At 40.7% G+C, this 11,264-nt stretch overlaps 1 protein-coding gene across 5 annotated transcripts; it reads right to left on the reverse strand.

Moving 5' to 3' along the window:
* Positions 1–2,421: 2,421 nt before the first annotated feature.
* LOC102702847 (1-deoxy-D-xylulose-5-phosphate synthase 1, chloroplastic) lies at positions 2,422–8,885 on the reverse strand. Of its 5 annotated transcripts, none has more exons than XM_015837745.2 (9): positions 8,538–8,885; positions 8,021–8,326; positions 7,698–7,884; positions 7,031–7,302; positions 4,797–5,070; positions 4,373–4,680; positions 4,013–4,294; positions 3,621–3,905; positions 2,422–3,062 (listed from the first exon to the last, which is right to left on the reverse strand). In XM_015837745.2, the coding sequence occupies exons 1-9, from the start codon at positions 8,655–8,657 to the stop codon at positions 2,901–2,903; spliced, it is 2,196 nt and encodes a 731-aa protein (XP_015693231.2). In that variant the 5' UTR covers positions 8,658–8,885; the 3' UTR covers positions 2,422–2,900. The 5 variants fall into 5 exon arrangements, with proteins under 5 accessions (XP_015693231.2, XP_015693232.2, XP_015693230.2 ...); XM_015837746.2 differs by having other exon boundaries at positions 7,734–7,884; positions 8,021–8,323; positions 8,538–8,697; XM_006654332.3 differs by having other exon boundaries at positions 2,423–3,062; positions 7,734–7,884.
* Between the last annotated feature and the right edge of the window lie 2,379 nt (positions 8,886–11,264).

The following is an 11,264-nucleotide window of genomic DNA, read 5'->3' on the forward strand; positions in this document are numbered from 1 at the left end:
TATACATATTTACACATGAACACATGCTGCATGCAAGCGAGATGGTTCTAATTATTCTCCGATCTCCAAGGTACATACTAATAATAGTTATCCCTCTATTTTTTTTAATGTAGAATGTTCTCTTAGGTAGACCTTGAGAGTCACCTTCTAATCCTTATGAAAATATCTAGACTGAAAACAAATTTCAACAAAAGTGCCAGAAAAACCTCCTGTAGGATTTTCTCAATAGGATATATCTTGGGCCGTGTTGCCGGTTAACGAGTGCACATTGGCAGCGCATGAATCCAATCAGAGGGCAGGGTACACACAAATGCGGTAAAAACTTTTTAACTACAACTCAAAACATTTAACTTCAAATTAAAACTTTCAACTAAAAAATAAGTATATGAGGTGTTTGCTAGAAAAGTTTTCAACACATGCTCCAAATAGCTTTGCCCAATCTTGGGAGTCACCTTCCGAAATTTTGTCAGAATTCTCCTATAAATTACCGCACGAAAATGGACTTTGTTAAAACGGTTTGTAAATTACTATTCAATTAGACACATCTATTATATATTTAAAGTAATAGGATAAGGAGCCTTCACGTTGTCTTTCACAGGCTAGAAATTCTGAGATTAATCGAAGAAAAATAAGAGAAAAGAAAAAAAGAAAAAGAGCCAATCGAAAAAAAACTGCATATCTGCGTTGGTTGTTAGATCTAGCTAACGGATTCTATTCTATCCACATTAATCGGACTATGTAGTGCTGAAGATACAATCACAGGAAAAAGACTAGACACTCGAGACCATCTATTTTGAATCGGACAGGAAAAATAGAAAAAAAGTAACAGAAAAAAGATAAGATAATGTTTTTAATCGGACAAGGAAAGAAAATATCAATTAAAAATAATAAAAAGAGTCCATGTGTAATGAAGTTTAGAAAAATCCAAATCTCAAATATAAAGAAAAGAGTCTATGTGTAAATGCAGCTTAGAAAAATCCAAATCTTGGATTAAAAGTTTTGAAATAATTGATATTGAGGAAAGAGTCATCTATAAATAAAATTTGGAAACATCCAAAATTTTGATTAAAAATAGGTATGAGTACAATTTATAATACATGTAAATGGGCTTCTATGTAAAAAATATAATTTAGAAAAATTTAAATTTAAATTAACAATTGAAAATTAATTATTATCAAAATTCAGTCGGAGGCCATGTAGATTGCTTATGTAACTTATTCTTTCTTTGGGAACCGTATTTTAGAAATTGTTTGGGAAACAACGGAAACGATGTCCACGTTAATAGGATAAGCACTGATTCTTTCTTTGGGAAACAACAGAAACACAGTTGTGCATATCTGTTTCCAAATTATATTCACTATATCCATGGCAATTAATATGTAGATAAGCAACCAAAATAAAATACAAATACAAATACTTCTAGAAATAATCTAAATTCACGTTAAAAATAAATATTATTGATAAATGACTTCATATATAGAATTAATATATATTCTAAAGTATAAATAAAAATATACTAATAGAAGACTCCATATTTTTACCTATATTAATTAGAAGCCCTTCTATAAGCCCCATGATGTGAAATAATAAAGTTATAGAGAAAAGAAACACCGCTTGCTGTTACCGCCTACAAATTGGCATATATTTTAATTCAATTCAAAATTTTGAATTAAAAATATTAAAATAATTGATATTAAGGGAAGAGTCCTTCTATACATACAATTTGGAAACATATAAAATTCCGTTTAAAAATAATCTAATTAGAAATATAATTTCAAAATTAAACATAAAAATAATAAAAGAGTCCATTGCAATTAAAATTTAGATAAATCAAAATTTAAAATATTAGGCATATAAGTTTGATTAAGTTAGGTTGGGGTTTAAAAGTATATTATTGTTTTAAATATTTTTTTCCCAATAAAATGTAAAACCATATATGTCATATATGAAAAAGATTATAAAGATACTAGCCGCGCAATTAGACCACCACCACGCTAGTTATCATCTATGTTTCTTTGCTATAAAAGACCTCTTGTGTTTTTATTACCGTTTGCACATTACTATTTTGTTTCTGTTACCGAGGAATTTAGCTACAGCAAAATTGATCGGTAGAAATTCATAATTAGTGGCCGGTACAATCAAGGATTTCTATCACGGGGCCCACATTCATACGACCAAAACTTTTAACTCCAACTCGAAAGTTTCAACTCTAAATCAAAATTTTCAACTAAAAGATAAGTAGAGGCGTTCGCTAGTTAAGTTTTTAGTGCACGCGTGCCAAATAGCTTGACCCACGAATTTCTTCACTATGATTTGTTTACATTAGTCCATTTGAGTCTTGTTGATGATGCGCCATCACAGAAGCTGCATGCTGCCTATCGGTAATCCGTAACCCAATTATCGGTGTGGCATATGGGCATACTGCACATGTGTCCTGATGCTAATGACGCTATCACAGACGAACAGTCGAACAGAATCAACCAGAATGCCGTGCATGAACCATGCTCGGTATTGCATACTTGATTGAAAACATGACAGACACAGTGCAACGATGACTGTTGCTACTACATAGCTACTTCCTGTAGAATAGCGGTTTGATGTTTCTTGACACCCAACTAATTAATCCTTACCAATATATCTATCCACTTACAACATTTCTTAGATATACCAGAGATCGAACGGGCGGGTTCGTCCACGAACAATTGATCGAAACGAGTCAGAGTAATGATCAGAAACTGTAAATATTGCTCCCCTCTTCAGCATCACTAGTAACTGATTATCCCGGCGCCGGCTAATAATCAAAATCACTGACACATCTAAATGACTAAATGTACAAGCATCTTTTGTGTCACTACACCGGTGAGGCCACACCGCCCACACGCATGACGCATTTCTTCCTGCTAAGCGTTGGGCACCGTCATGATGGCGAGTGCCTCCCTTGCCTGGCCCAGCACGTTGAACACCGTCGCCGCGATGTGCGACGGCGTCAGCCCGGCCTCCGCCAGCTGATCCGCCGGTGCCCCGTGGTCGATGTACCGGTCAGGTAGCACCAGCGGCCGCCACTGTGCGCCCGATCAAAATCCATATATTAGGCAAAGCAATGACCAATTTGTTTCCATTTGTAGCAATTTTACAATTATTTAGTAGGTAAGTTACTAAAATTTTGAGATTTACTCTAGTCTAACAAAAGTACCTCGAGATACCAAATTATTTCCTACCATTGGATCTAACTGTGTAGGATATGCACGTTTAAATCCAAGAGATTTGTCCAGGTACAATAAAAAGTATATCGAGGTACCAATACCTCGAGGTACCAAATCGTTTTTTACTATTGGATCTAGCTGAGTAGGATGTGTACTATTAGATCCAAGATCAGAAATGATTTAGTACCACGAGGTACCGGTACCTCGTGGTACTTCTTATTATTTTTCGTTGGACTGAAGCAAACCTCTAGAGTTTTAGTGTAAAATTTGGTACCTCATAGTAACTAAGGTATCCAAAAGTTCCAAATTTTACACTAAAATTTTAAGAGATAACAAATTTTATAATAAAATTTTAATATCATCTCAAAAGACAGTAAAATTAATCTTTATTTCTAGTTTAGTGTGATGCTTGCTTACCTTGAGTTTGCCGTCGAGGAGGCCATCGAGGGCCAGGAACTGCGCGACGTGAGAGCCGAACCCGCCGATGGAGCCTTCCTCGACGGTGAGGAGCACCTCGTGGGAGTTGGCCAGCCTCCGGATGAGCCCCTGGTCCAGCGGCTTGCAGAACCTGGCGTCGGCGACGGTCACCCTGAGGCCGTGCCGCTCCACCAGCGACGCGGCGGCCAGGCAGTACTGCACCGCCGACCCGTACCCCAGCAGCGCCACCCTCTCGCCCTCCAGAAGTACCCTCCCTTTGCCAACCTGCCGAACACTCCGGCGACCGGTGGCCAATGAGATATATTGAACGCATGGTCTCTGAGAAGAAGCCGGCCATGGGGTTGCCGAGTGTATCAGTGTATATGCCGTACCTCGAGGGGAACGCCTTTGTAGTTGGGTGGCAGCGGGACGCCGATGCCGTTGCCTCTTGGGTAGCGGAAGCAGGAGGGGCGGTCGTCGATGGCCGCGGCGGTGGCGACCATGTGGCAGAGCTCGGCCTCGTCGGACGGAGCCATGACCACCATGTTCGGTAGGCACGCCATGTAGGTGACATCGAACGCGCCGCAGTGGGTCGGCCCGTCGGCGCCGACGAGCCCGGCCCTGTCCATGGCGAACCTCACCGGAAGCTTCTGGAGGTCCACGTCGTGCACCACCTGCACCGCAGCACCGGCAACGGTGGCGTCGTCAACAATGGCGTATATAAAAGCAGAGATCGATCGATCGAGGCGCACCTGGTCGTAGCCTCTCTGAAGGAAGGAGGAGTAGATAGCGCAGAACGGCTTGAGCCCCTCACAAGCAAGGCCGGCGGCGAACGTGACGGCGTGCTGCTCGGCGATCCCGACGTCGAAGCACCTGTTCGGGAAGCGGCGGAGGAAGTAGTTGAGCCCCGTGCCGCCCCCCATGGCGGCGTGGATGGCGACGACCCTGCTGTCCTGCTCCGCCTCGGCGATGAGCGCCTCCGCGAAGTAGTTTGTGTAGGACAGAGTCTTCGCCGGCGACTTGAACTGCTTCCCCGTCGCCGGATCGAACTTCGCCACGCCTGCGTCATCTCATCACCAAGAACAAACACGAACTAAACTCCATCACCTCGTGCTCGCGAACGACGACGCAACAAGAAAACGCAATGCAAAGGCTCACGGCAGCTCGGTTCCTCACCGTGGTACTTGTCGGCGGCTCGCTCGGCGTAGGGGTAGCCGCGGCCCTTCTCGGTGACGACGTGGATGAGCACCGGGCCGGTGGTCTTGGTGCTCTTGACCTCCCGGAGGATGGTGATGAGGTCGTCGATGTTGTGGCCGTCGACGGGGCCGATGTAGTAGAGGCCGAGCTCCTCGAACAGCGTCGAGCCGGAGCCGCTGATCATGCCGCGGGCGTACTCGTCCACCTTCGCCGCCAGCTCGTGCACCGACCCTCCGATTTGCTTCGTCACGCCCTGAGTTCCCACGCGCACAGAGCAGAAGAGTGTCAAGAGTTGATGATCTGGGATGGTATTTCGTTCGGGAAGTATTTCGGGCCCACAGAGAATTTGGGCCGGCGTTCCATTGGGTAATTAATTTCAGCCCAAAAAGAGCAGATTTGACTGGACCAGCCAACGTTGTGATTTAAAAAGTTACGAAAGAATTTGATAAGATGGATTAATATGTAATATATCATTTCATAAATATGCATATACAAATTCAATCTTTATAAATTATAATAACAATTAAATTAACTTTGATTACATACGTATAGTCAGTCATATTTGTTTGTTAAATTTGATCTTGCATGATTGTGTAGCGAGATATCACGTATCTTTTCCATTTTGTTATTTTTGAAAAATTACATAACCATTTAAATGACATGCAAGAAAGGAAGATTTTACAAAGTTTCCCTTGTTTTTGACACAATTCTAAGGCTACTCTTGTTTGAAGGAAAAACATACGAATTTTGTTTGCATAGTACTTATTTTTCCTAAATGGCCCTTTAAAAATAAAGGACTAGACACCATTGAATCCCACGGAACTTTTATGGAATGCCTCATTTCTTACAAATTTTGGAGGAAATTTAATATGAGGTCCAACTTTATGGAAATCTAATATGAGGTCTAACTTGATGGAATGTTTCCTTTGAGTTTTTGTTTATTTAAATTTATGTGTATTTTATATAGTACCAAACTGAGTTCTATATTTTCCTTGGGGGTGATCTGGAAAAAGTGAAATAGTATATTTATAAACAAAAAATAATTTATGAATAAAACTTTTATATACACATTCTTAGCGATCTAAAAGCAAACATTAAAAAGTAAGTACGATGGAAAAATCCACCAAAATCAATTTTAAAATTAATATTAAAAAAATAAATTTGGCTTACGAATATAAGCAGAAGCTAAAAGATGAGACTACATGATCTTATGCTATTCTCTATGTTGGATTTACACTCGTATCAAAGGTCATGTTTACTAGTTCTCTGCTCCCTCGGTTCCAAAAACAACTTATTTTTCACATATCTCACACATAACAATAAAAAACAAAAATATTAAAATACCCCTCAAATTATCAAATTCAAATAGAATTGCCTCCCACTGTAAATACATTTGTTCACTATTTTATGAACTTAAATGCAATTATTAATCAAAGCTGAAATTATTTTGGGACAAACAGAAGGTGCTAAAACTAATCTTATTTTAGGAGTATCTTTTTTTAATCTTGCGTTTCAAAACGACCTACACATACTGCGCATATGTTCTCACTTCTCAGTGGCCAGTGTGCATTCGTTTGTTATTGCTTCGGGATTCATCTGGTGCCTATATTTCAATCGTGCATAGAAAAGACGCGGTATGGTCCTATAGTACTCTTGGAAGGACTCTAATGCCGTGGTTGTTAAGAGGCGTCTAAAACTTGTTGAGGTACCTGGCTTCAGCTGTATTATAAAGGACAGCAAGTATGGTCGTGTGCAGTACTACTGTACTCTATAATAGTAGTACAGATTAGTGACTGAAGCATATAGATTTCGTCGCCATTTTCTTTTGTGGTTAGTGGATCCACGCGTTACACGTATAAGATATGGGTACGTAGCTTATTTTGGCATGTACACAACGCATCAAGCAACTTGCAATTGAAAACCCGGAAGGCCTCGGTGTGACGCTGACACGTCTGCTAACGACGTAGTACTAACACTGCTGGTCTCTGCAGCTTGATGCCTGTTCAATTATCATTTCCTCGGTAATTAATTCCCAGTGGTTCGCCTTCAAATTATACCTCGCGAGAGTTTTCTGAGTTTGTGCGAAAACTAGGCGGTTTTTTTTGAAAATCCGTGCAAAATTTGACCCATCTCGTAATGCATTCTAAGCTAGCTAATCCGGCGTGTCTACCGGGGCTATCGAGCGTTGGCGTTGAACGCTTGTGAGGCCTTACCTTGGCCACCTCCCTGAGCTCTCTGAGTGGCCTGCTGGACTGCAGCTTGCTGAGGGCGCTGCTGAGCGCGCCCACCGGCGCCGCCGGCCCGTCGAGCGTCGCCGTCGGCAGCGACACCTGCTTGTTGTCATTGAGTATCACGATCATGTCGGAGTCGAGGTACCCGGCGTTATTCATCGCCTCGTACGCCTGCCCAGCAGTCATGGCGCCGTCGCCGATCACCGCCACCACGTTGTTCTTCCCTCCCTTCAGGTCCCGCCCCACCGCCATCCCTGCCGACCGACCTCACACCGGTCAGCCCCGCTTTTCGCGGAGTACTTATGGCTTGTTCGGTTTGCAAAATTTATTTTCTAAAAACATCACATCGGATATACGAATACATATTTAGTGTTAAACGTAGTTTAGTTATAAAATAAATTATAGATTTCACCGAGAAATTGCAAGACGAATCTTTTAAGCCTAATTAATCCGTCATTAGCATATATAGGTTACTGTAGCACTTATGGTTAATCACGTAGTAATTAGGCTTAAAAGATTCGTCTCACGATTTCTCCCATAACTACATAATTAGTTTTAATGTTTATTTATATTTAATACTTGACTTAGATATCTAAAAATTCAGTGTGATATTTTTGGGAAAACTTTCGGGGACTACTCAGGGCCTTACAGGCTCGATGGATGCTTAGAGAATGCAGGAGGGTACCGAGCGCGGCGGAGATGGTGGTGGAGCTGTGGCCGGTGCCGAAGGAGTCGTATTCGCTCTCCGCCCTCTTGGTGAATCCCGACAAGCCGTTGGTCTGCCGCATCGTCGGCATCTTGTCGCGTCGCCCCGTCAGGATCTTGTGCGGGTATGACTGCGCCGATCGGCGAATAAAGAAATCGGTGGGTTGGTCAGCCTGGTCTCCGAGCTTCGCAGCACCCTCACATGGCGGGCACGTTATCCGACGGGAGCTAAGCTAAGCTAAGCTACGGCAAGAGCGAGCTTTTTACCTGGTGGCCGACGTCCCAGAGGATCTTGTCCTGCGGCGTGTTGAACACGTAGTGCAGCGCCACGGTGAGCTCCACGACGCCGAGGCTGGACCCGAGGTGGCCGCCGGTCTTGGAGACGTGGAAAATGACGTCCGAGCGGAGTTCGTCGGCGAGCTGCTGGAGCTCATTGATGGACAGGTTCTTCATGTGGATCGGGAAGTTGATTGTGTCCAGCAGCGGCGTCGGCGGCCGCTGCGAGTGGTACTCCGCGGCCTCCCTCTCCGTGGACAGCGACGCCGAGATGCACGACGATCTCCGCCTAGGCTGCTGGAATGGCAAATGCAGCAGCAGCAGCAGCAGGATGAAACCGGAGTGGTGAGAACAGAGCAGTAGAGCAGCATCGACCCGGGTATATTATAATCGACTCTAGTTCAATTAAATGAATTAAATTATAGTAAAATTTAGATTATTTTGTTGGACTAGAGGTGGTCTAAGTTGCCCTCATGCCCATCCCTACGCTGTACGCTGAGCTGCTCACCTTGGGTGGCCTGGTCTGGAGCTTGTGGAGACAGAGCTCCGCCGCCGCCGGAGCGAAATGCCCCTCCTGCGGCAGCGCGCCGACGAAGCCCCTAGGAATGGAGAACGCCGTGAGCGCCATTGCTCCTCCTCCTCCTCCTCAACGCTGCAACAGCTCAAGCCTCAAACTTTCTCCCCCCACAAACTGATTAGCCAACAACGAATCAAGAGATTTCAACCCAGCTGTAAATCGACCACACACAAGTGGGAGCAAGGCGCTCTCGCCGTGGTGCGTGTAGTGGAGCAAGATGGAGATAGGACGGCGATAGCTGATAGGGGCGAGAGGTGACCACCGAGGTGGAGGGCAACGGGCGGGTGTGTGTGTGTGGCTGCAGTTCATTCGCGCCCCGTGAAGATGTAAGCTCGGAGCACAGCACCGGAGCTACGCTGGAGAGCGAGAGCTGGGTTTCCTACCAATCTAGCACCCCATTGGACCAGCTCGACAAAGTATCACGAGAGGATAATAGAGGATTAGATAAATCATACAAATATCAGTTATAGAGAGGACGAACAAAAACGGGATAGGCATTTTTATTTGCTTTGGTTAGTGGCGATGCAATGGCACTTAACAAAAATAAATCACCATTATGGTTGTATGAAAAATATATTTGAAAACATAATTATATTTTGAATATAACTATATTTAGGGTTAAATCAACTTCTCACAACTATAATTACCATTGTGCAATTGTTCTGGAGCAAATGAAATCGTATCGTCTACCATCCTTATTATGACGATCGGGCTGGGATTATTAATGGGTTTTTAGAGCCACACTCTTAAAACTATATTTCTCTATAAACTTTCTATACCTACAATGTTTGGATTTTGGAGCACATGTTCCAAGTTGTTCGTTAGGTTTATAGTCGGTATAGATAACATGCCATTGTTTTTATATCAAAAAATTTAAGAAATTCACCTATGATATTTAGTTCTTCGTTTTTGGTTAATAAAATAGGGGCTAGAGTCATGATATTACGGCTCCCATCGTTTCGCTTATTAGAGGAAAAAACAAAAACATGTTTTTACAAATAAAAAATAATTTGCATGTAAAACTTTTATATATGTGCTCACAGCGACTCAAAAGCGAAACGTGTAAAACAAACTATAATAAAAAAACCATAAATTTAAGTCTAAAATTAAGTTTTAAAATTTCAAATTTTGGCTTATATGCAGTTGCAACTGTGAAATCATAGAAGCCTACGTAATTATTTATCAACCTCATCTTTTCTTTTATGCTTATAAGTCAAACTTAAATTTTAACCATAAATATAGAGATAACTTTGATGTTTTTCTCGTAGTTTATTTTTAGTATTTTCTCGTAGTTTATGTATATAAAAGTTTTATATATTCACTCAGTTTTTTATTTGTAAATATGTTGATTCGTTTTTCGCTTGAAATAACCAAACCATCACATCTTATATCATTGCTTGGTCGCAGCTTGTGAATGTACATCAAACATGAAGATCTCCTTTTCGAAAGATGGTAAATAGAGGATTGGTACTATGGATTTTTTTAAGGTACCCTTTTATAATTAATTACGAGTCGTCCAACAGATCTAATTTTTTTATACTGCGCTGGTAATAGTATAGTAGAAATTTGATATGGATACAATTTAAACTAAAATATATAACATTGCAATAAATCTGTGTATAATATTTTATATTAAAATAGATGAATTGCTAAATATATCTTATCAAAGTTTTAAATAAAAATTTTAATATACTTATAAAAATATAGGGTTAGATTTAAATTTTACTACGCTGCTACCCTTACTCTTGAAGGTACCGTAACAATACCCTTAAACTATATAAGAATTTTTCTAGACAATTATTTAGAGCAAATGATTGAACACTATTGGATCCTATGTTCACATATAATGCCTCGATTCATGGGAGTTTTTAAGGAAATTTAACTTCAGGTCTGACCTTATGTAATATTTCATTTTAGCCTTTTTCTCTGCTCAAATTTGTGTTTTGAAAAAAATATATTCCTATTTGTATTCCGTTATTTTGTATTTTTATTTATGTCAAAATCCTTTGCATATTCTCAACCATGCATTCGAAAGGGCCCATAGGGGCTGGTGTGGTAATATACTATTGCTTATGGCTATTCCACCTTCTCAATGCATATTTTGTAAAATAAAGGTAAAATATGACTAATTTTCTCACAGATCTCTATTTTTTTTCATAAAAACAGATATTGCCTTTACTATCGTTTATCTTACTATATGTTACTAGCATCCCTCATACACTTTTTTTTCTTTTTACAAAACACGGTATATGATTTAAACATTGTCAATCATAACATACACATATTCATCTTTTATAAACACACACGTACTTGTACCTATGAACATCTCTAAAGACTGAGCCAATCATATTTTAATATTTACAAAATCAACACTTATGTGACGGTGTTGATGGGTACGACGTCATTGCAATATTGATTTGGCAGGATTAAAACTTTTAGTGGAGGTCTTACATCGGAGGTTTTGGCGTTTATGAACCCAACACAAAATAAATCTTTAGAACTGATCGCTTGAAATACAATTTGAATTTGTTCAAACAGAGTATGTAATAGCTAGCACCTCATCTTTTCACTTTTACATATGCTTATAAGCCAAAATTTAAATTTTTAACATTAAATTTAGAGTTGATTTTTTGTTTTTTATTATATTTTATTATTTAA

Source organism: Oryza brachyantha, chromosome 5, assembly GCF_000231095.2.
Source record: "Oryza brachyantha chromosome 5, ObraRS2, whole genome shotgun sequence".
Lineage (NCBI taxonomy): Eukaryota > Viridiplantae > Streptophyta > Magnoliopsida > Poales > Poaceae > Oryza > Oryza brachyantha.

Bases quoted from the DNA above. Each gene is read 5' to 3' on its own strand.
- LOC102702847 (XM_015837743.2), bottom strand. From the start codon at position 8,657: ATGGCGCTCACGGCGTTCTCCATTCCTAGGGGCTTCGTCGGCGCGCTG. The intron at 8,327-8,537 runs GTGAGCAGCTCA...TTGCCATTCCAG, and splicing joins TCCAGACCAGGCCACCCAAG to CAGCCTAGGCGGAGATCGTC. The intron at 7,303-7,733 runs GTACCCTCCTGC...GTCGGTCGGCAG, and splicing joins CACCATCTCCGCCGCGCTCG to GGATGGCGGTGGGGCGGGAC.